Raw genomic sequence first — 25,895 nt, forward strand, 5'->3', positions numbered from 1 at the left:
ATTCATCAATCACCTGCCAAATATTTTTTGAAAGTGCCAGCCATTTTCCAAAAAGTTTGTAAGACAACTTCTCTGTGGAACAAACACTGTGGTGCGTCAGGTAACCTAAAACTGTAATAACAGATTTTCTTGATATTGGTAGGGAGCAGAAACAAGCTACAAACACAACACAGTGCACAGCATTGACATATTATCTTTTTAAGAACTAAGCAAGCAGTTGCCTAAACATCTAGCAGTTATGGAGCAACATGAGTATTCATGTTTTTGGCCACCTAATTAATTTCAGTTCAGTATTCACTCACTGTTGGCCTTCACTAACTGCTGAATATAATATCAGGCTCTGACTTTAGATTTACCTGTTAAATACTCTGCTACTCGTTGCTCATTGTCTGTTTGGTGGACAGTAGTGTACAGTGGGCTTATCGGAGTTTGGCTTGTCTGCTGCACCTGAATTTGATGCTATGAGAGCAGAGAGAGGAAACCAAATATGTCAATTTTAGAGCTGCAAATCAGTAAGCTAAAGGATGCAAAGCGATCACTAGAGTTGAGGGGAGAACTGCTGTGCTCAAGATAATTCTCTGTAGGCTTTTTCCACATACAAGTGTGATCTAATTTTGATGTAAAAATATTGATTTTAATTTAGCTCCATTCGAACTTAGTCATCATTTTTGATCTACAAGAAAAACAAGTGTTTTAATTTAAGTTCACACATACTACATACAGTATTGATAAGACACATTCAGCAAATTCCAATTTTGATCCTTTATATTGTTTGCCTCTAAGGTTAAGCTTATAGTATATCAGGATATTTCTCAGACTGCAGGACTGCTGATGCAGGATTTAATGGGTTGAACTCTGTAGTAATGGCTATTCAGCATTATAACATCCATGCAGTGTTAAGTGATTTCACAGCATCCTGAGGTAGCATTAAACGCTGTTTTAAAAACTGTTTGCACCTGAGTTGGAACTTCTTATTCCGTTTACAATAATCCCCCAGCCTCATTCCCTTCTTTGTAATTTAAATCCCAATAGAAATCTTGGCCTCATCAGAATATGTAGCCCACGCTTATGCTTTGCTTGTTTTTTCTACTCTCTGCATATGTCTAGTGAGTAGTTCAACATCTGTCGTGTTTCGCTTCCAGATACCCCTCAGATGATTACCAGTTGGTTTGGGAATAGAAAGACATGTCTGTAAGATGCATCAAAGATGGAATATCTATCCAATAACAACTTTCAAATATTTCATTATGTAGGTGGATATGTACTTTTTCTCTGCTGTGTTTAAAATGTACTTTTCAACAACTTATATTAATGAAGAGGGGTTGATTTCTTCCACCGTTAAGTCAGTTTAGCGGCCTGTAATGGCTGTGCTTTTTTCCCCTCAGGCATAACATCTCACTGTTATTGAAGTTATTCGAGAAGATAATTAGCTTGGAATGATTAAAGTCAAAATTTATGAATCTTATACATTTTCTCATTTCACTGGATTGGGTCGGACTATTGACTGGATGCCCTAAGGATAGTGCAAATTCTCTGTTGGACTTCACTAATGGATTATCATTAACTTTAAATAAATAAATATGACAATGATTTCATCTTCCAAATTATACTGTCCATGTCATCCATCTCATATCCTGCACATTACCTTCCAAGATTACACTTTACATTTCATTTGCTTATAATCACTGACAGATATTCATAGAAAGAATTATCAACCCAAACTCAATTAATATTAATAAAACGATCAGATCTTAAGATCTGATGTGGAAATCATTACACTACCCCTCTACAAATCCATGTTGTATTAAGTTTTTGTTTTCTGTGTTAAGACGAGAGCAAGTCAGGGAATATACAATGTTTTTTTGTTTTTTTATCTACTTTATGTAAGTATACCTTCTTTTAATATTCTTGTTGTAAGTAAAGGGGTGGATCCAAAAGTTCTTGGACTGCTCCTGTTGCGTGCGAGCAGTGCACAACACCGTGAAATACACAGAGCAGGAGGAAGGTATAACCCGAATGAGGACGTGTTGATAATATTGCTGCTTGATCATCAGTTCCTGAGTTACACACGTTTTTGTTCGCGCTGGTCTGGCGCGTGTGTGCAATCTCTCTGTGAACATGACCAGAGGACTAGGAGTCTGGAGAGTTGTTTGAGTGACATGAAGTGTCCGGTGCTCAACCAGGTGGATTTTCTTTGACATTTGTGGCGTTGTGCACTGTGAATTTGTCCCCCAGGGTCCGACTCTCAACACCAAGCTCTACTGTGATGCTCCGAGACATTTCAGGGAAAACATTCAGTGCAAATGACCTCACTGAATTTGGCTCCTCACTTGTTTCTGTTCCCCGATGATTTGTTCAAGTTTCAGGAGCATAAAGAATTGCTGACGCTCAGAAAAGCATATGTCACTCAGGTGCTGATTTTGATTAAGCAACGAAACTTGGAGTACTTACTCATGAAGGTTACAGCTTCTTTCTGCTCCGTGCACATCACGGTGCTACGCATCGTTCGTTCACAACAGGAGCAGTTTATGAACTGAATAATCCACCCTCATTTATCAAACACACTGAAACATAAAGCTCATTAAACATCCATTTTCAGGAAAGACTAGAAATGAGGTTGGCTGAAAACCCTGTGAACCAAAATATATTTTCCTCCCTTACTTGTGGGGTGTGTGCACAACATTTAAGTCAACTGATTGAATTGAGTTCTGTGCACATGTTTTTTTGTTTTTCCTACCCAGCTGTCAGGCTGAATGAGGCTCTGCACAGCAGGCTTAGTCACAAATGTGTCTAACTGTTCTCCCCATCAGCTCAGTCTTAAGACAATGTTGACTGATTCTCTCTCCCTGTCTACTTGTGTATTTCTTTTAACGCATTACTGTTTTTTAGGTGTGCTACGAGCTCAACACAAGGGCAAAGTCAGGACATATGACAAGATTGTTGTTTTTTTAAAGTGTGTCTGCCAGTCAGATACTTGTCAAAAGGTGCTTTAGGCTTCTGGCGGACAAATGTCTAGGGTAATCTAGGCGCAAGGTTAGTTGGTTGATTTTCCCTTCAGACACATACTCTTTCAAGTAGACTTGAGCACAAGACTAATAAATATATCCGTCCATTTTCTTGGCACTACATATAAGTTACTGATCTTGTCACGTTTTCAGAAATCCGACTCTCCAAATGCTTATAATGAATGAAATATCCCACCAGAGTGCTTTGTAGTGGGTTTGATCTGAGAATGTTTTGAGTTGCAAAGCAAAATTAGTAAGAATTGTAACAGTTCCTCAAAAGCAATTGACCCAGACTAATCTTGAATCCAAGATCCCTTTCACATTTGTCCTTGAGATAGTCGGCAGATTTCTAATTTACTGGAAAATAAACTGTGTAAAGTGTACAGCTGGGCAGGTGCCTTTGTTAGACTCTATTTAGGCACAGTTGTGGTTTGAGCCTACTGTGTAATGTAAGCACGTTAACATGCTGATGTTTAGCAGGTTCACCTTCTTCTTTTAGCATACTGACATTTACTTATTAAAACAGAACACCAACTACAACTGACACTGGAGAGCAATGTCAGAAGCTTGGCACACTTTTGTTTTTAGTTTGCCTTGAAGGAGAGGTGTGTGTAGGTAGAGCTGTCAGTGCATGTATAAATAAAAGTAAATTCCCTGTTATTAATACTAAAGAGTTTCATTATGGAGTACATTTTAAGACCAATACAATTTATAAATGTTTTTTTGAAGGTTGGTGAGGATATGTGTTTGTACTGCGTTCTGGCATTTGGTTAATACTTTATTCCCCCAGGCTTTACTGCTCCAAACAGCAGGCTGCAACTCCCAAATCACTCCTCTCATTCTCAATTAATTGAACTCATTAGAGCCTTTAAATTGGAGATTTAAAGATACGCAGTAAACACGGGACCTAGCACAACAGCCACCCAGCTTTGTTACTCCCAATTAGAGGGATAATTGGCACTTTATTTCTACAATTCAAGTTCAAACACATCCAGACTCCCTGGAGGGTTACCACAGAGTTTCACTATTTGCCGCGATGTTTGAGGTGGGCCCATTTAAATGCAGAGCCACTGGCTGCCTCCGTGATGAGCTCCTTGCAAATGTCACATCATGAATATGCATTTGTCTCCTCAGTTTTGTTTTGTTCAATAATCTCTGCTGAGGCATTGCGGTGTGGGTATGGAGCAGGAAGACAATTTGCCTAACCCTCAGCCAGCATTCAGTGAGGTTTGGATTACAGAGTATTTCTTGCGCCGTTTCACGACACTCGTAATTAATTACTGATTCATGTTTTCAGCCAGGAGCACAATGTAAAAGCAAATCTTTCCTCTGCAGGCCTTTCCTTTGGAGCACAGTTTGGCGTGTCTTATCGGTTAAACTCCTTCATGTTTGGATCACATCTTATGACATTTGAAGGCTACAACAAATTGAATGAAATAACTTCCTCACCTGGAAAAGTTTCTTTCTTTTTTTAGTTGCAGATCCTTTTTTTTTTGGTACAGATATGGCATGATTATGTAATTACTTTTTTAACTAATAGATCTGTAAAATATATTTAGAACCCTTTGTTTATATAAATGCTGTTCTCAAATGTTCAGAGGTTTTGATTGAATTGACGACCGTAAAATAATCCCAGCCAGAGTTAATCCAAGTTGCATATAATATATATTGTCCGTTAAGGTTATTATTGTTCTAGCTCTAGCTTTTTTAGTTGAAAAGATGTTGTAATATTGGGGCTATTGTCATGATATCCATCCACTCTTATGTGGTTCTTTTTTAATACATTTTAAATTAACACTTTTGAATTGTCAAAATGAGAATGTCATTATTATTAAAAGTAGCAAATGTGTGAATTGTTTTGTTTCCTCAAAAAAAAAAATCTTAGTTGGCAACAAACTCGTTATTTTCACAAATTTCCTCCAAAATGTTGAATGACAGTATGAAGCGATATTTCCCAGCAGAAAAATGCAAATGAGGGGGGGGGCAGATGCTGATCTGCCCTTGTTCTCATTCTAAGAAACATGTGTAAAGCAAAGCGTGTAGTGGGAAATAAATGAAAGTTGCTTCCCTAATAGAATACTAATATGTTCCACAACACTCTTGAACCAGTTCAGTTACGCAAATTAGCAGTTTATATCAGTAGCTTGATACCTCATTCATTAATGTGGTACGCATCAGTCAATTTCAGTCATTCTTTTTGAGAGTTGTCACTTTGTTTTTTTCTGTCCATAACTACCACAATTTGAGTTTGTAAACATTACTTTGACAGAAAGACATTTTAAAAAATGTATTCCCACAAACTCTGACAACAGAATTAAAGCCTTTTCCATTCCCATCACTATGTGTGACACATTTGCATTTTTCTTCCCATAACTAAACAAAGAGGCCCATCATTTTTGTATTTGTTCTGTATCAGGTGACCTGTAATAATGTGTCATATTTTGTTTTAGTGTGTACCGTGAGATGTGCTTCTAATACAGGAGGACCCTTCCCCAGTGCCCACATCTAATTTGGCTCAAAGCAGGGTTGTGTATGGACTTTGGCATGTACTGTATGTCTCCGTTGTCTGTGTTCGACGTGTCTGTGTTTTTGTTAATGGTGTTTTCCCTTGTGTTTTTTACACCCTCATGGTGTCTGCTTACACTGCTATAGGTGTCAGTTTGAGTGTGTTTTGTCTGTTTCTGCGGCTGCAGCTCATTTCATAAAAAACATAAACCACAGAGGTTGCAGGAGCCACCATACCGTCACCTACTTGATAATTATAGTCTTTTAGATAAATGTGCATATGTGGCTGTTAAAATTTGGACAGTGAATCATATCCCCAGAGTTACACAAGTGTATCCTGTTGTCAAAATGTAATCATTGTATCATGTTGAGTCAGTTGGGGTTATATGTTGAGAACATTTGGCCAAGCTTAATACTAGGTGATGTGATGTGATTTTTTTTTTTTTTTTTTTTTTTTTTTTTTAGTATGCAGGTGGCTCAGTAACACACAATAATGGCTCATTTAAATTCTGCTCTAATTATCCAAAGGGCATGTGTAGTGTTTGCGGCCAATCTGCAATCCCTTGATTCTTGTCCCACTTCAGCAGCACAAACAACGTCCCTAATCTCAAAGATGCAGTGGATGGGGGGGAGGGGTGAATAGTTGATTAATAATTGAAAAATTCAGAGAGAATTTCAAATAGTTTTCTGCTTGAAATGCCCATGCTTAGTAGAGTTGAGTCTAATTGAGATGTACTCGGGTGGAAAAAAGGCAATAGAAAGTCAGGTTATTTTGAAGGGATAATCATCCGCAATCTGTCAAAAAGTAGTATTTGTTGTTCAAACTTTCCTCTCAAGCTCTAGGAATCTTCTGCGATGACAACATAAGCTTACAGAGTTGAAGGGAGAGTCCCTTTATTTCTCTCTATAGAGGGGCCCCCGGCTTTGACAACCCAACATTTGCTGTAAGAAAAGCAAGAGGAGTAGGGAGACCAGCTGGCTGGAGTTTATACTTGACTTAGCACAGCAAGGCTAGGGCTAAAAGCCATACGGGCTTGAAGATTTTACAAAGGTGGCAGGCCAAAAGACGTCGACACGGCCCTGCACAGATGCCAGCATTGTGCGCATCCTCCCTGACTTTGACAGCTCTGGCAGAGAGCAGAGAGTGTGCACTGAATAAAAACAAACTACTTAGTTTAAAGGAGGAATTGTGGGGGAAGGAGATTTTAAGGGATACATAACTGGAGGAACAGGTGGATTTATACACTACAATTCTCATATATTTTTCTTGCATTCAAATTTATTACAAGTATTCATTTTTATAGTTTTTCATAGAGCTGAAGCAAAATGGTAGATCATAACAGTTACTCCACATTTTGCCAGTTTATTTAAAGCAATACATTTGTGAGAAATACAACATTAACAATTCTTATTCTAATTTGGATCAGAATGTCGTAGATGCAGTATGGCCAGGCACCCAAACGTTTGTTGATGTTTTACCATTTCCGTTTCTTACATTATAGCAATGGTCTTCTTGGCTAAGATGCTTCACAATGCCGTGATGAAGCTGGTATAGTTTATCCTGATTGATATGTCTGTTTTTTTTAGCACAGGAAATTTAAATTATTGGAATATACTCAATATGAATATGATATATGTAAATTGGAATTAGTGCTTTCATCTTTCTTCCAGTTGATCAGTAGGGAAACTGGTTACATGTGACTTTCTTTGTGATGCAGTAATGCATCCTGGGACAGGACAGATTGATTGATATTAAAGTGTGAAAACTATCTCAAGCACAAAACCTGAGCAAAATCTTATGTTTCCCGTGTGGACATGGTTTACCGACATGTGAGCTTGTGGGTAGCCTCAGGTCATCTGTTCCTGAGCTGAGCTGTGCATGTGCTGGTCAGGATCACAGGAGTTTAGTCATTTGAATCTTCTCTGAAAAAGCACAACAATGTTTTTCTCTGCCCTTGGCAACAACTTCACTGACAGGGTGGATCGATTCCAAACTGCCCAAGTTTTAAAGCAGAGGAGTGTAGTGTTGTTTTGCCCTGTCCACTTCAAATAGTGCAGAGAACAGTACGCAGGAGACAGACTGCAAGTCAACGTTTACTCTACACACTGAATGGCAGCCAAAAGGAGAGAGATTGCTTTGCATGAATGTGCCAATATCGAAATGTAGCGAGATTATTATCATGGCCAAAATATAAAATATGATTGTATAAATATTGAAATAAGACATAAATGTCTTGGATGTGTTGGTTAGCTTATTATGGTTCCCTTTGGTCACCCTTTTCAAATAAATTATAATAAATAGTATTTTCCTTCCCAGAATATCAATATTGTTTCAACAAATTGTCTTTGATGGGGGAAAAAAGCTACATTGCTGTAATACGTGTGAAATACAATCAGCTGAAACGAGGTAAGGAAAGCTTACTTCAACTTCAACTTCTTTAATGTCAATCCACCATATGACATACAGACATCCAAACATTAAAGTCTTTATGTTACAATTCATACCATAGCAGCTCATGGGTAACACTTTATTTGACTTCACTTTATTTATCAAACAGCTGTTTTTTAATGAAATTTTAAAGAAAGATGTATGGATTAGATTTACACTTATGGCAAATCTTTCAACTTTTATTAGTTGATGAGTTTGATAGTTGTCGGACGATTGAATAGGTGGTTATCATCAAACTCCTATCCCAAAAATATGGGATATATACGGGCCTGTTAAGCCTTATGGTAGGTTCAGGAGGCCATTATCAGCGGCAGGTGTAGCAGACCTCCTTCAACACAGTTGAACTAACAAACACGTGTTCAACGTTCTGACACAGTTTGGTCAGATTTAAGCGCCAAGACGACTTGGTTAATTTTGGTAAAAATTCTACGTTACTTAAAATTTTTACCCATTTAACCTATGTAAGTAAAGTTGCGTAAAGTTTTTAAGTAATGTAACATTTTTACTATGCCCAATTTGACTGTTATCAGTCTATTGAATAGGCAATTATAATCACACATCTGTCCCATAAGGGCTGGTAGGGGTCTACCAGAGCTACTTGGCAAACTGAGAGTCATAGGCTAGAAAGAAAAAACATGTACGACCTCTTTCCTAGATGAAAGTCGTGTTTGATCCATCCAATCAACCCCGACCTGCTGCTTTTTGTGGTCTTTGTTGCTATTTATACTACATCACCTCAGTTCCTCCCCTGCTTCCGTCATAATTACGATGGCCTCTGGGAGGCCCACTTATTGTTACCGACTAGCCTTTGCAGTTTGCCATGTAGGTCTAATAGTCGTCTACCTGCCCATATCTTTGGGACAGATTATAACAGACTGTTCAATAGTTTGATAACAGTCAAATTGGGTGAATACATTGACTAAGCATTTTAGCTGTGCCAACAGAAATTCAGATTTCTATTGTGATAATGGATGTCAGCGTGTCTAGCATGTGTTGATTTGATGCTTTGAACCTGTGTACAAAAAAAGTCAGTAATTGGCTATATTTGGAGGAGCCAAACTGACATCTCAGTTTGGTTGTATGCTCATTTTGAAACAAAACAGTGCAGACAAATTGGGTAGGTGCCGTGACATGAGAGGAACCATGGGAGTTTGATAATTATGCAGACTTCTCGCTTTCAGCTACGTCTGGTCATGTCTCAGACATTCCAAAGCTGCTGAATGATGCACAGTAAGAAGGCTTTTTCCTCCTGCGTTTGTCTTCATTATTGTTCATTTTTCTTGTCATCACAGTCTTAAACAAATACATTGAAAACTTTCCGTGACTACATGCTGTTAAAGCAAACATTTCTTTCCTGACAGCTTGACAACAATGAAAGCATTCAGTGTTGTCAATGTTTTTTCTATTTTAAGGCAACTCAAAAATATTATATTTAATTAATTCTCCCTCTCACTCTAAAGGATAAGCTGGTAAAACTAATGGTATGCTATGGCATTGCACTTACACTACCAGGAAAGCTGTGTGTATGTTGATGAATCTCCTGTCATTAATTACCAACGTTATGCAAAACGTTCCTTGTTCATTAGTTCATAGATTTCCATAATGATGAACATATGGTCAAATGCAAATTTTTCTACACCAGTGCATATGTTGTTCATGCCAACAAACTTTCAAAATTTTAATTATGGGAAAGTTGTTGGTAGTAGTGCATGCCAAGGTAAAACTAAAGCCATGCCAGCTAAATATTGTGCCCGTTTACAGAAAGATGGGTCACTGCCAGAACCTTGTCACGTTAGAAATATGTCAAAGTGCCTTTAACTCTGTGGAACTTCGATCAATCATTTTGTGTCCTTATACAGAAATTTTTTACCAAACAAGGCACATGCACCTCTGAATCTGTGTTTTAAGAAATGGTTCCCATTTCTTATTGTGCTTTCCCTTCCAGTCTCCCTCTGATGTTTTTTTTCACATCTCACTGAGCAGCAGCTACAAGTGCTCTTGTCAGCAAACAGCACTAAAATCATAGAACAAGTTAACAAAGACTTAGCTTGTGCTGTAAGGGAGGCCTGCTCCGTGTTAGTTGTTGAGAAATATGTTGAGAAAAGGTTGTGTTCTGGCAGGCTATAGTAGATGTGTAATTATCTTTGTGGAATTAGAGTTGTAATTAAACAAATTGAACAAACCTTTTAGAATGTTTCCATTTGTTGCAATTGGGTAGCTGTATTGAGCTCTGCTTAGTATGACCATCATAAAGTGATGATCGAGTCATTTGTAAACTTTTTTAACAAGTACATACAGGATATATTTCAAATGCTGTTACACAGTAAATGCAAAGAAAGTTTAAAGGACAACTAATCAGAAGGTCAGAATTTTAAAAAGTGATTTTTTTTTTGTATTTTTTTTTTGGTCATTCTTTTAACCTTGTATGGCACAATCTTTAATCTTGTAGACATTTGTTTAATTCTTTGTAATCCATTTTACTTTTTTTTACTGAGCTCCAAGCAGTTTGTTTTTTTAGGTGGTTGGGAGTGCTTTTTATTAGGGTTGGTCAGTTTACTCCTGAGTGCAATTCACAGCACTTAAGAGAGCAGCAATTTGCACTCTTCCAGTCCCTTATACATATATAGGTTGCTGTCTCACACCAGGTGTAATAGGAGTCATTAGCCAGCCTTTTGTTGCTGCATGACATATTCACATAGTCGGAGCAGGTAGGCCTCAGTCAATGTATGAATTTAATATTTCATTCAGCTGGTAGACCAACACTAAGCTGCTGCAAGTGTTAACTGGTTAGGTTTGTACTTTATTGTTTAATGTTTTCAGTGTTCTTTAGTTTTTATTCTTTCCAAGAGCTCCCACAAGATCCTTTCAGCTGGTTTTATGACACACACGACATTGTTCTAAGTGGCAGCCAAGACAAGAAAACAATGTTATTGTGAGGAGGACTTCGGCAGCCAGCCTTGTCTTGTCAACTCGAGCAGAATCCAGGCATTCATGATGTGATTCTGATCGCCTGGATTCTGATCAAGTACGGATCTGATGATAATCGAACCGCACTTTCCTCTTTCTGATTTAGTTTCCCATACACTTGCGCAGTGTGTCCTTATGGTGATTATTTCACTAATACTGACACAAACATGTATGGAGCTGAATACTGAAGTTTACTCTTCAATCTTACTTCTCATGCAAAATATGCATCTTTTATCTTGATCAGAGTCTCTCCTCTATATACTGACCTGTGCTTTTCTGTATTTGTTTTCATTAGGCTGTGCTGTGAGTTGTGAAACAATACAGTAAATTAATATGATTTAATCAAAAAAATTATTTAGCTTGCCTTCTCCTGGAATTATCGAACATCACATCCAAGGATAAACCAGTGTCCATTTGTTTTATTAACTATATGTACCGTCAAATCTATTACTTATTTTAGAAATATAAGATCGCAATTGACAATCAAAATCAAATAAAGTATTACATTTTTTGAAGTGTCCTTTACTGAAACTAAAAAAGTGAATATTTACATTCATTTTTAAGAGCAAATTAACAAACCAAACATACATTTATTACTGACATAAAATACAACAAAAGTTGCATTCAAACCCTCATATACTCATATGTTCTTCAAATCAGTCCATTTTAGAAACACAAAGTGTTTGGAAGACTGTCCTTTATGGCTCGCCATCTTTTATCATGTCGTCCTGTGACAGCATATTTCTTGGCTGTTAATGGATGAGTCTGTCTGGGACATTTCTCTGGTTGACACGTCTGGAGACGCTTTCTGCTCGTAAGGAATTCATTTTCTCTGTGGCAATAAAAGACCTAGTGCAAGCCAGCAGATAACTTCTCTACTTTCAAGACTGAGCTACTCCGATGTACGCACTTTAACGTATGAAAAGTTTCTAGCCTAATGCTATTCAGGCTACAAATCATCTATATTACAGCACCCTTTAAAAGTAACAGGCACTGTCTGTAACACGAGAGATGGTGCTTTTACCGTTCAGAGAAGGCATGCACTGTTCTGAATACATAAATAGGTTGTCTTCAAATATAATATAAATCAGACTCTCCTGTAATTTATTTATTGGCCGGTATGCCAATAGAGTTAGCAATAATTTCACCAAGCAAACACAAGATCCAAACACTTCAATCCAAAATATTGAAGCCAGAATTTAAATAATCTAAAGGTAAATCTCAAAGCAGCCCTTCTCATGTTTGCTTTTTATACCAGCATGTCCTCTCAGAGGTGGTAGCTGTTGGATCTTGCAGAGCACAAACAGAGGTCCCCTGTGCCACAGCACTGTGTTTACATTCTAATCTGTGTGATGGACCTGCTTGATAAGGCCGTGGGCAGTTCTGCAGCATCAGGGTAAAAAGGAAGAGATCGGGGCTCGCTGCCAGCAGCAGCAGTGGTATAGGTATCTTTTAGCAGTAAAGGACACACGGGTGAATGGATCCTCAGTCTCCCCCGATGATACCGCCACTCCATGCTTTCTCCTCTCTTAGCTTTGAGAGATGGTAAAGCAGAGATGACCTGCTGCAAAAAAAGAAAACTTGTTTCCCTGTTACCAAGACTCTTCCTGGCTCTGTCATCTCTCGCTTTGTGCCATGAGTTATCCAGGTGGGATGGTGTCCGTGCACTTGTTCATAAACTCCACCAACATAGTTCTGCTTTCAGCTCACAGCAGCCTGTGGAAGGAGGTTAAACACAAAAGCCTTTCGGAAGCAAACACCTGAGCCCCATCATATTCCAACCAAAGGAAAATGTCAGACCAATATCCAAAGAGGTTAAGGAAACATTATCTGGAACTAAGAAGTAATTACATTTTCGACTCAACACTTGAATTGCGGTTGGCCTGTATGCCTGACAGGCAGTTTCTGTCATATTGTGATTTCTGTAGCTGTTTTTATTTTCTAAATAAAGTGTCTTGAAGACAGCAGATTTAATTGGGATGCATGAGAAAAAAGTGTTGAAGAAAAAAAAAAAATCACTGTATAATGTCCTACTGTGCTCATTGTGAATTACATGGTCTGTGATTTTTTTGTTTCTTTGTTGTAATTTATTATACATTCATTCAGGCACATGGGTTATTCTGTGATTCATACTATTTGTAGAAACCGCATCATAGCTTACCCTGGCATCATATTGTCATGTAAACATTTTGTTTAATGAGCAGTGAGACCATCCTTCCATCAGAATGCCTTACCTCAAGCCTTGCATTGATAAATATGCTACTTTCTTTAATATTAGTAGTTAGTGTTATATAAAGACAGTGCAGCTCCACTCCACCCCCTTAGAGATTCATTGTATCCTGTTCATCTAAATGTTTCATGTCTCAAACACATTTGAGGAGACATTCAAATCTTCTTCATGTGTTTCGCCTGCATAACTTTAATACAGCACCTGCAATCTAGTTGTCATAACCACACTCTGTTCCTAACCTTAACCCAAAAGGTTTTTGATGCCTACCTTTAACCTTGTCATAACTATATTGTCTTTGTTGAGGTTGTTGGAATAACAGATGAAAAGGATGACACTTGCCATTCAAAAACCTCATCACTGAACATAATCCAGGGTTTCACGGAATTGTCCAGAATCCACATTCAGTCTGTGAACTGCAATTTAGAGCTGAGATCCTATGAAACACATGCCGGCGAAGGTGTATTTTATCTGGGTGACCCTCTTAGCAAATAAGCAGTGTAGGAGCATTACCTTGTGGCCTCATTACTTGTGCACACCGCTAGTAAAGAAAGGGACAGCGTGAAGGGATGTATATAGTCACATCAAAGTGGATCAAAGTGAGAGGTGAAAGAAGCAAGTTCAATCAATGTGACTCATCTTTTAATGGTTGAAAAATATGTGGTGGAAGGCTAAATTCCAGTATTTGCATATTTTATCAAATCTATCAAGATAGAGATCTCCATTGAAATGTTAGAGATCTCTCTATCTTGGGGTTTGATACAGTAAAAAACATTTGACTGCTACTCATTGATACTCAGCAATATTTTCTGCAATGGCACAAGTGTTAATTAAGTGTTAAATTTTTCAAAGGCCACTCAGTTTATCCATACTTAGTTGCATCAAGGCAAAACGAAAGGACTGAATGAGGTTGCAGCGGGAAAGGGACATTTTCTTTGGGGATTGTTGTTGTCTGTTATTGTGCTAAAGGTAGCACTATAACCATTTGTATCTTTAATTAAGATATTGATTTTCCCCTTCCCTACCAATACCGAAGCATTTTTTTTTTAAAATAAGGACAAAATAAATACGTTTCCCTTTCCCCCTCTAGGTGTCTGCTTTGTCTGCTATATCTTGCATTGTTACTAGTTTTCCTGAAACCAAATTAAAACAATGAAATTGAAAGTAAAGGGAAAGCTTGACTGGCAGGTATTTAGCTCTTGTGCTGCTTATGCTGACCTCTAATTCTGTGATGACCTTTCCTTAAACTCCATCTTGTTTGAGCAAAAAATGCTAAAAGTCAATCATACACACACAATGACTAAAAAAAAAAAAAAAAAAAAAAATCAATCCATAGTTTTATTTTGTAATAACTGGCATAACTAACCTTAGTTTCATATTTCACTGCACTCTGACCATGTAAGGCATTAACTTTGAGAAACTGCCTGATAGATATTTGGAACTTACCTAACATCTTTTTTGTGGCTCCACACACGGTTGCCTTTGAAGGATGTCTATGCCCATTGGAATGTAATGACTGGAAACAATCCTCAGAGCATGGCCAGACCCATATATTCTCACAGGGAATTTATGTCTGGTAATAGCAGGCTAGCAATTTCCTGGAGGGACTGGTAATAATACAGTATATACGTCATTGTTGTGTTTGAAGCTTGTGTCCAAGTGGTCTAATAATCAGTTGTAACCTGAAACTGCTATCACTTTAAAAGTTTGAGTCCTAAAGGGTTAATCTTTGCTTTTTTTTTCTGATTGCTTATTCCATTTCACTATACTAAGTCACCTCATAGATTCCCCTCTCTATTGCTGCCCTGCTGAATTTTAATTTGCAATAAAAAATCTAAATGCGTTCAAAGGCATCAAAAGGCCTCAATGCCGAGGCTCTCTGGAGTCATGGATACATTGAAATGTTTACACCCATGTGAATTACTCATCCAAATGAAGAGCAGAGTCTAGTCAATACCCGACTTCTGTTTCTCTGTATTTAAATTAATCCTCAACGACAACTGGGAACAGCCAGTGCGGGAGGCTGAATAATGCCATTGTGAAATTTCCTGTTTGTGTCAGAATGAGAATCTCCTCTGCCATCCCTCCTCACCTGTTGTCATACACAAGACACAATGTGAGCAGGAAAGTATAGGAATAATATTATTCTGATATTTCAGTTGTCTGAATGTGAGGGAGTGACTCAGGGGTACATGATGAAACTCTCATCACTCTAGATTTATGGACCAGAGATGGCTTCTGCACAGCGCGTCAATGGCTCACTGCCGATGTGGTGCACTAGAAGTCGGAGGAAGCAGGAAACTGAAATATGCTCTGAGTTAATGGAGTATTTAGAGCTCACACAGCAGCTAAAAGTTCTGCTGCAAATAAAGAGACACTTGATTTTAGCTTGAAGGCCCGCTTTTTACAATGTTAAAAGATTGTTTGCACTCCCTAGTTGGGAATTGGCCAGAAATATGTTGATGAGAGAGTGGAGGCGTTTTCATCTGTGTGCTATAACCATTGTCTGAAATGGCTGGTTGTAAATCATATTTTGAGCAGTTGGAGGAACGTCTGTTTGCTCACTCACAGCAATGAAAAGGAAGACATCAGAGTCATGAAAGTTTGATTTGGACTCCACTGGAACAATTCTGTTCTGTAAAATTATAGTATTATTATTGTAATAAGTTAAGTTACCAAATAGCTTTATTTCATAGCTTTCTTCTGTAGCAGTTTCTATTGTTTCCCTTAATTGAGTTTTCAGATGAATTGGCCCTACAAACCTGTTGGTTTCCAGTACTTCCTCAAATGTAATGAGAATTTGTGCTTTTTTTTTTTTCTTCTTTCTTTGCAGGGAAAATGTCAAATATCCGTGCAGTCAGGAAGATGCAACAGCTGAATAACTTGGTTGCCATGGTTACAGAGCTAGCCAGGCCAGGATACACCATTGTGGATTTCTGCAGTGGCACGGTACTTGTGTTCTACCATCAGTCCAGCAATGCATGTGCATTTATCACCATATTAGACTGCTGCTCCATTAGCGACCAGCTAAAAGGAACGAGTCCTTGTATTCTCTCCTATTTCCTCCCCTCTTTAAATGCTTTCTTTTGTTGACCAGTGCACAAACGCAGGCTGATAATTGCACTCATGAAAATGCACACTCAGAAGAGTTTAGCACTGCATGCCTGAAGGGTCGGCACTCAGTCAGAAAGGGCAGCACTAGTCGTAACTCAATTGATATCCTCTTTGATGTGTGCTGTGTTCTGTTGTGCATTTTCATTTTCTTTCTGTTTTTCTCCCTGCCATCTCACAGGGCCATGTGGGGATTGTCCTGGCTCACATGCTTCCAGATTGCCAGGTAACGTGTGTTTGGAGATATGTGCTTGTGGTTAAGAAATACTTTTTAAGATTTCTCTTTGGAGTCTGGTTACCTTTCACTGGCATTAGGGGTTGTTTGACATTCTACTGGCTAAATTAAATCATTCAGTAATGATAAGATGATAATGTTAATCATTATCTGAGTCCATATGCTCCTACTGTGTTGTTACAAACTGTTGTGATATACTGAAGAACTTGCCATGTTGTATTTACAAATATATTAGTTGGCCTCTTATAATTTCATGTTACTATAAATCCATTTAAAATCTATGTTTATTGTTAAGTTATAAAGGTTTTGTTGATTTTTTTTTTTTTTTATACATTCACTCTGTTTTAAACATGGCTATATTGTAGACAAACAATTTATTGCTCATTCTAGAGCTTTTGAAAAAGTAACAATCACCTACTTTATAGTTATGTGATATTTTTTAGTTTTTTCTGTCTTTATTCAAGGTCATCCTCATAGAGAACAAGGAAGAATCCTTGGTCAGAGCCCAGAGTCGCATTGCTGAGCTCGGTCTGAAAAACATTGGCTTCATTCAAGCCAATTTGGATTACTTCACTGGACCGTTTCACATTGGGGTGAGTATTGATAGGAATACATATGTTTTTGGACCATTTGGTCTCCATTTGTTGTCAGGTAATCCCTGGATCTGCAGACAGTATGGAAACCATTTCAGGTGATTGAACCACTGTAAAATTGACCAATTTGTGAAGAATAGAAACTGAAAATATTGCAAGCAAATGCAATGTAAAATTTGGTTGTGATGACTACAATAAAACCTGAGCCATTGGGGAATTTACAATAATTGGATTATTAGGATTAGTCACAATATTATCTGTACTGATCTATAATTGCATGCTACTTTTAATACCGTTAGAAAGCAGTCCCAGTGGCCTTTATTCACTTCAGTTTGTTTCAGTGTAATTTGAATTGTAAAATGTAATCATAATATAATTTCCACACTATATTTTATACTGAATTGTTTTTTGTTTTTCTCTTACACAATAGCTTTCTGAGATAATGATGAAAAAATAGGGAAGATATAATTAGCAATACAATTTTACTCTAAAGCTTTGGAGGTAAAACTTATTCTCCATAAAAATACTGAGAATCAGACAATGTGTTGTCTTACTAATTATCCCGTTGAGCTATATTGCAAAGAAAATTTGTTTTTATTAACAATACCATGACATGAAATTATTCTACACAAATAAATATCGTGGCCATCACCAGAATAATTTTCCAGTCTATTATTATTTGTTGACATTAGTGCGATGTTTGGAAGCACTCGTGTCAAAACAGTTGCCATCGTTTGGTTGCTTTCTTAAGAAATGACCTTTTTTTTAACGTTGAGGCACAACATGAGATTTGAACTGGAAAATAAAATGTTAATGAAGATGACTAATTATATTTTCTGGTGATGGATCTGAGACATAAACACCTTTGATTATCACTGCATAAGCAATATGCAATGTCCTTCTGTGCCACAGTCACAAGTTCCCTGCAAGGTGTCTGAGTGTTGTATCTTTAGTCTTAAAATATTAATATATAACAGAAGAATGCAGCCCAAAATTACACAGAGAGGCATGTCACTCCCCCATCTTTTTACAGAAGCTGCAAATGCCAACATGTAATTATTTTTGTCAGTGCAACTAAGATGGCTTTTCATTCCCTGATGTGGAGCTTTTAATCAGAACCCTTTTAGCACCCTGCACTGTCAAACTGTCATTGTTCCCGCTCTATATTGAAAATCCAAAAGGTAGTTTTACCCAGAAAATTAAAGACAAGGGTAATATCAGGGTTAAGGAATGTCTGCATTGAAGAATATTAATGGTTTATTTTTCTTCGTTTGTTCTTGTTTATTGTAGAAATCTTCTATGCTTTTGGTTTGCTTCATACTCTTATTAAAGTGTTAGAAGTCATCTCTGGAAAGGGAAGTGTGATCTTTGGAAAGGGTTTGTGGTGAAAGGGAACATGGTTTCCAGCCATTTCAAGTTGTATTCAGGAAGGTTCACTTACAGGGTCACCTTTTTGCTTCTTAGGTCTCCACTCACTTTTTACACCAATACGTCTGCCGACATTGCAGTTCTGCCTGTTTGTGTTTGTTAAGCTCCAACTTACTAAACGTGTTGAATTCTGCAGAGCTATCTGCAACAACAGAATAAATATTTGACTGGCTTTCAAACTCTATGCTTTATGGGGCTTAAACAAACTAAAATTCAGCACTAAGTAGAACTCTCCAACAAGGTTGAAACCCTTAGGGGTCTGGTTTAAAACACTCACCTCCATCTACAGACCTCTTGACTTTTTACACTGGTAATTACTATCAATTTAGAGCAAATACTGTATGTCCTTAAGTGTTGACATCCAGTAGATTTTTGAATCTGACTTTGTCACCCGAACAAAACAAAAACAGGGATTTAAAAATTATTTTCTTCATACCTTTTGTAGACTCTGTGAATTCCTGTTTCCACACAGGCAAAACTTTTACTTTCCTGTAGAATCTTTACTATCATCGCTTTTGGTCAGTGTTGTTATTCATGTGTCTCAGGCCAGTGTCTTCACCCAAATATATTCCTGTTGTGTGTCATAGCCCACTTTCAGACAAGCCAGCTGCTCTAGTAGCCTCAGTTTAACTTTCTCTGGGACCAATAGGAATATATCTATATAAAGAATTATATATGTACCTGCTGTAATTAGAAGCAGCTTTTGTTCCAGCATCATCCTCCACTGAGACCCGCTCCACTTGGCAAGAAACAAACAGCACAGATTATTCTTCTCTCCAACATGTGGGTGTTTTTTGTGTAGCCTAGCCTGAAAGTTTACATACACACACACACACACACACACACACACACACACACACACACACACACACACACACACACACACACACACACACACACACACACACACACACACATACATACATACATACATACACACACATACACACTTGCACACACGCACAAACACACACAAGTTCTTTTCACGTGTAACATGGATTTACAATACATTTATGTAAGAAATGGGTGCTTAATTTTGCCCTTTTCTGCACTGCTTGAGATTTATACTGTGGCTAAGCTTCCGCCTGCATAACACAGATAGTTCTACCTGAAGGGGCCACCCATCACACTGATTTTAATCCTGATATGTATAATAAATGTAGCCATTTTTAGTCCTGTTCATTAAGTCAGGCTAATTAAATTGAGGTGTTCCTAATCTTAGTCAGTGTCTGCTCTTCCTGGCTGAACTTGCATACCCCAGGTGTCAGCCTTGTATCAGAACCAGCCTATGCATGCAGTGTTTTTAGCCTTTATCCTCTCTCCTGTCGGATAACATCCAGCCAACACACTTCAGGGGCAGGAAAGTTTGCATAGCTTGAAGTTGATTTGGATTTTATTGGATCCATGTCCATTATTGATTCTGCTTAAGGGTCTGATTGTTTGCAATCGATTCTTTCAGTTGACTTCTTTATGTTTGTGCGAATACAAAATTTAGTTGGAGGAATTACCTGAAGCCTTATGTAAAAATTGGTATTGATTAAGTCCCAGATGGCTTCATCAGGTCTAATTCCAAAAGTAATGTCATCCAAGGACATGTGTGTGTTTTTTTTAAGACTTTAAGATTGAGTATGTTTATCTCCCGTGAAAGGCATCATTGCATCCACAGCAAAACAACTCTTTGATTTCATGTAATCACACTTTGTCTGTTTTTTTTTTTGTCTGGTCCAAACAAATATGCATTCATATTTTTGTATATGCGTATACAAACAAAAATGTAGACGCAGAAATTATAAATACAAAACAATTGTTGTGGTTCTGTTTACTGATTGTTGATGACATTCATGTTTTTTTTCTTTCATTGTCAGGTAATATTAAATATCATAAAACAAAATCAGTGCAACATTTATAGGAAAGCCACCAAAGGTTTTTCCAAACTGTGGCACACACTTTTGAAGCTCGCAAGACAATTTTACAGAAGGGTATGATGCTGATTAAGTATTATTGAGCTCTGTTGCAGGAGCTTGTTCTTTCTCAGCCCCTGAAAGAACAGTAGTTTAATATCATTATTTGACAAAGGGTGAATAATGAAGCCTCATTATTTCTGTGATGTGATTATTGAGAGAAAGATACAGACGGAAACAGTTTTTCCACTCCTGAAAAAGAGTGATTAATATAGGTGGCCCTGTGGTTGTCGCATTTTCATTTATGATTATACTTCCAGTCTGTTTGTGCAGAGGTAATGCTCAGCAGAATATGTATTACAGTAGAACGATGAGATTTTAGAGTTTTAAAAGCCGTGCACACATTTCATCATTCATTTTTAATTAGTAACACAGACAACATATTGGGCACTTCTTTTTCAATACTTCTTAAAATGGACAGAGATATTCTTTAGAAATTTATAAGGCAGAGATTTTTCAAAACTTGGAAATGCATAATTGGGTATCAAAACATATAATGTTTTTTATTTTAGTTGTGTGCATTTCTTTTGGTTGACTGGCTTTGTGTTTGTGTTAAATCAAGGCTAAAGGTTATGAAATGTAATTAGGATTTAGCACAGCATGACTAATGTACAACATTAAGTAGCTGGGGGAGAGTGATGGTGTGACTACGTTAATTATTTTTGCTTTAGATGTGGTGGATGCAACATCATGCGGCCTTTGATAGGAGCCCCTCCTCCTAATCAGCCGTCTGAAACATGCTGTAGAAAAAGTATAAAGCTTTTCCCTGATGACAAAAATAAATGCAAGATTAAGTGTCAAATAGATGCAAGGCCATGGACGTAATTGATGTTAATTCCCCAATTTTCAGTTTCTGGTTATTCTTTCATCTGCACAGCTTCGTTTGATGAATTTATGTTTAAATCAATGCAATGCAGAGGAATAAATAATGTTTTTTCTAATAAGCGTTTATTCAGAGACCAAACACGTCATGGTACCACACAGAGCTTTCCAAACATATTTCCAAGTACCGACTGTGAAATCGCACAACTCTTCCAGGGAGAGTTTAGGCACCTCTAAGAAATGTAACCCCCCTTTCCAGACATTTCACTGACATCGGGAGTGGCTTTGGCCGTGCTCAGAGTGTCAGTATCTTCCCTTCCCTTTCCCCATGTGTGGAGCTGCAGCCAATCTTGGCTCAGCTCTGAACTTCTCCCTGTGGCACTGCTGTCAAGGCAACATGCAGTCGATTCAGACTCACGGACGCCAAGTGACAACTTCTTGGAAAACAAGAATAGAAATTTTAGGTGTCTGACAGAGCTGGATGGGGTTAATTGTAGAGTCTCTGTAGCTATTGTCACATTAAACAGTTGATAATGGATTTTATTTGGACCATTGATGGGGAATATTTGGAGCCAGTAAATGTTACCACTTTACTGTCGATATTAAACTCATTGCCTTTGAGGAGTCATAATGTATTTTTTCAAAGGGAATGGACAAGAAAGACGACTGGAACTCAGGCCGGCTGAAACATTGGCTCTTTTAATCACTTTCTGCCATCCAGTATATAACCACCATTATTAATGCATAGCTTGGTGTTCATCGCCACGCACAGTTTACCCACTCAATAGGAATCTTGATGAATTCGTGCCTCCACTCCTAAAGCACAAATACACTTAGTTTACTCTTGCTCCCCGAGTCTGCACCTTGGAGAACATAGATGCATTTAATAGGAGCAGCCATTAGGAAGTAATCAGTGAGATTGAGTGCATGCTCTCAAGTGATCTCAGGTTTGGCCTTGCTTTTGGACATAAAAGGTTTTCAAGAAACCAAGGTTTTTTTCTTCGTTTCAATTCAGGTGGCCCTCCATGCATGTGGCGTTGCAACAGATATGGTGATGGAGCACTGCATCCAGGCTGGAGCCGCCTTTGTCATTAGTCCTTGTTGCTACGGCTTCATCCAGAATGCAGTCAAATTTACCTTCCCCAAGAGGTTCGTACCTGCTTGTAGCACCTCAGTCCAGTTTCACCTCTCTGTTTTTTTAAATGTTGTTTCTGACTTTGTTGTATTCATGTTCGAGTGATGCTCCTTCTTCTCTCTCCTATTCTCTCTGTGACTTTTTTCAGTTCCTGTTTTTGACTCTCCATCATTTTGACTCTTCCTGTTTCTCTCACATACATATAATCTATATCTCATTACTGATTCTTTACACCACCTGTCTCATCAGCACTGACGATATGAGGCAGCAGCATCACACTGCCTTCACAACAGGCTCCACCCATCACAATTTCAGCCTTGTTTGTTCAGTAACTGAGAATGCGGTTCTTGATGCACAGACTGGGATATTATCAGGGATATTACAGATAGACGGACAGAAAAACCTCTTTGGAGGTACAGAAATAAATATGACTTTTGACTTTAGGACTTCATCGAAGGTGGTGGAACAGACAGCTAACCACTTCATCCAAAATGCCTGGTGATCTTGCAAGCTGGAGTAGGATGCTGTTTAAATTGGCTGTACTTAAATGGTATTGAATCTGTTGCCATGTTGACTAATGGCACTGTAATGGTTTAATCATAAAAATATAGTTTGGTGCTAAAACGATTTTAGGAGTGCAATTGCTGCAAAACAAAGCTGCTATGTGGGGATTGCTGTTGGAGTATCAACTTTGATCACTAACAAGTTATGGTGGAGATGCTCATATCTGTGTTGTTGTTGGTCGAAGTCTGCTCAGGTTTCAGGCTGATAAAATTACACTGTGGTGGTAAAGGATTCTGCTAATTTATGTTTGGATTTGATCTCTGTCCATTGTCACTCGTTCATTTTAAGAAGATCTCAACTGGAACTCAGTTGGAGATTTTATTACCGTCTAAAAGTGACAACCAAGCAACAAAAATGGGGCTGTGTGCCTTCAGTGAAAATTATTTTACAACTTGCGAGGATGTAAAATTTTCTCAGCTCAGTTGGAGCTGGGTCACTACCAACTCTCCTTGTCCCCCTACATCCAGTAGTCCATCCAAATTTCTGTTTTTTGAACATGTGTTTATGTTTTGAAACAGAAACATGCAAGAATTTGTCTTATTGCAGGATTTCAAGGGTTGCAATTCTGATCACAGACTGCCAGTCCAGTGTTGTCTCTGTATTTACTGAGTTATTCACTTCATGATTTTTTTCTTTCTGTCAGTCCTCATAATTACTTTATTGGTTGATATTGACAGGGTGTCTCCTCTTTTGTCGATTTCAAAAAGCTTAGGTATCTTGTTGAATTTGTGAATACTGTTTATGTTTTGGAAGATAGTAAATAAGCAGCTTAGCTTTTATCTCGCGCACAAGGTGGCCCATGTAGGAGGAGGCAGGCTGCGCAGTGCACACACAATATCAGGCTATGAAACACTGTTGGTGGAAGTAATGTAATTGGAAATGTATGGATTTTCACTGGTGCTTTGGTTACTTCCCACAGTCCAAACCAAATGCAATGTAATTTAATTGACAACTCTTATTTACCTGTAGGTGTGAAAGTAAAAATCTGATTTTAAGGGCCCCATGCATACAAATGAAGGTAAGAATGTTTTCTGTGTACCTGTTATTACTGACCCTAAAACTGTGCCTTGGGGCAAACCTCAACTGTACAGTATAAATATTTAGGTTTTCACATACTTACTTTTTCCTTTCCTCTCTTTTGCTAACTTGACACTTCACCTCTTCTGACTCATAAATTATTAAGGAATGACAGAAAAAAATTGTCTTTGCAGCTGTAATGGACAACAAGAAGCTCTGTTTCTGCAGGGCAGTATATGTGTAAAGGATCTGCGCACCTAACTCTGTCAATCTTCATCTGACTACTTTTTGTGTTTTCCCCTCAGGTCATGTTCCAGGTACTCATGTGGATATTCTGCAGGTGTAGACATTCCTAGCAGTTCACAGGTTTTTATGAGCAGTGAAACTAAACTGCCCATTTCATTAAGGCCTGAAAAGTTCAAGTTAAACTCATCACTTTTCTCCATATGACCTGACTGGCCCCTGACCTTTGACCTTGTGTTGTTTTTTTATTAACATCAACCATCAACCAAACCAACTGTGTTTGACCATTACAAAGAGACTGACTCTGTTCCCATGTCATCGGAAACGTAATGAAAGTCCTTCTTTCCCAGGGAGAAAGGGGATTGTTTTGGAGATAATGATAATTGTTGTGTTTCTTCAATTCTTGGATTTTGTTGCATATTCCTAATCTGTTTGTAAAGATATTTTCCCTAAAAGAGAAAATCTCCTTCCCAGAATTTGAGCATGGAAACATATGACATATAGTAAATACAGTCTGCTCCCTCATTTGAATCACTGCACTATAACATAAAAATCTCTTCTGTTTTTTTTCTGTTTTTACAGCAATAGATTCCAAGAGACTCTGATTTATAAGGTAGGCTTTTATACAGGATTAAATCACTGTTACATTTGCTATTAATTTAAAGGCAAAATATGAAGTAGATAATTATTGTGTTCAGATTCCATTCAGATACACATCAAAAGAGACCTTTATAACATATTGTAAAGAGTTTTTGTCATCAGCAGTTTTTCTCCTCGCTAATTGCTTCTTGATTAAGATGCTACCACATCAACAGAAGTATAAAGGCATTAGAAGAATTTAGTTTAAAAGTTATCGTTTCACCATGCCTGGACCGTAGTTCAGTGAAAGGTAAAAGTGCTTACTCATACCACGAATGTCAACACTCAATAAACACAGATAGTCAGGCAAGACTAAGACAAACAAACTGACAAGCAGAGACACATCTGGGTTGGGTTGCACTTTCTATTTTTCTAGCCATGTTTAGAATTGCGTTTTAGAACCTTAATTCTTAAATTATTAGTTACTAGCCAGTTTCAAACAGGTAATATTCAACGTTCAACAAACTAAAAACTTCAACAACTATTTGAGATGACTTTATTTTGCTCGGTAAGAGTAGGATTTCTTCAAGTTGCTTTGTATGAAATTGCCCCTTTTATTTTATTTTATTTTATTTTATTTTATTTTATTTTATTTTATTTTATTGGTCAGTAAAACAGAAATAAAGGGACCTCTGCACTCAACACTGTTGTGGAAAGAAAGATTCTCCAGGCACTTAAAAGGGGAAGCTCGCACCCTCCAGTCTCTCAATCCCTTATCGCTTCATACAGACACACCACTGTACTCTGGGGGGGCCTAACCCATGATGATGTATGGGACCTGTCATTGCCCCAGGGAAAAATCTGTGCAGAAGTAGCTGCAGGTCCCAACCATAGCAACCTGAAGAGTTGACGTGTCACAACACTGGACCACCTCTGACATTTTTTCCTCTGTGCATTACAAGAAGCAGATTTTCACATGGTGTGAGAAGCAGAGAAGGTAAAATTGTATGTACAAGGCACTAGGCAATTGCAGTGTTCTGTGATAGTGAGATGT

The 25,895-nt window shown here is 37.9% G+C and overlaps 1 protein-coding gene across 3 annotated transcripts in view; it reads left to right on the forward strand.

Moving 5' to 3' along the window:
• The window catches only part of gstcd (glutathione S-transferase, C-terminal domain containing), a 45,930-nt gene that overhangs the window by 12,954 nt on the left and 7,081 nt on the right, over positions 1 to 25,895 (forward strand). For 2 of the 3 annotated variants that reach the window (XM_069166720.1, XM_069166721.1), the window contains 5 exons: positions 15,987 to 16,102; positions 16,446 to 16,490; positions 16,964 to 17,092; positions 22,319 to 22,452; positions 24,845 to 24,875. In XM_069166720.1, the coding sequence (XP_069022821.1) occupies positions 15,987 to 16,102; positions 16,446 to 16,490; positions 16,964 to 17,092; positions 22,319 to 22,452; positions 24,845 to 24,875 (455 nt within the window). Of the gene's footprint in view, positions 1 to 15,986; positions 16,103 to 16,445; positions 16,491 to 16,963; positions 17,093 to 22,318; positions 22,453 to 23,971; positions 24,876 to 25,895 lie in introns of all 3 variants that reach the window. The other variant, XR_011179112.1, reaches the window with a different exon arrangement.

The sequence above is a fragment of the Embiotoca jacksoni genome, unplaced genomic scaffold (genome assembly GCF_022577435.1).
Source record: "Embiotoca jacksoni isolate LCO1_2020_lvr unplaced genomic scaffold, fEmbJac1.0.p SCAF_4, whole genome shotgun sequence".
NCBI lineage: Eukaryota > Metazoa > Chordata > Actinopteri > Embiotocidae > Embiotoca > Embiotoca jacksoni.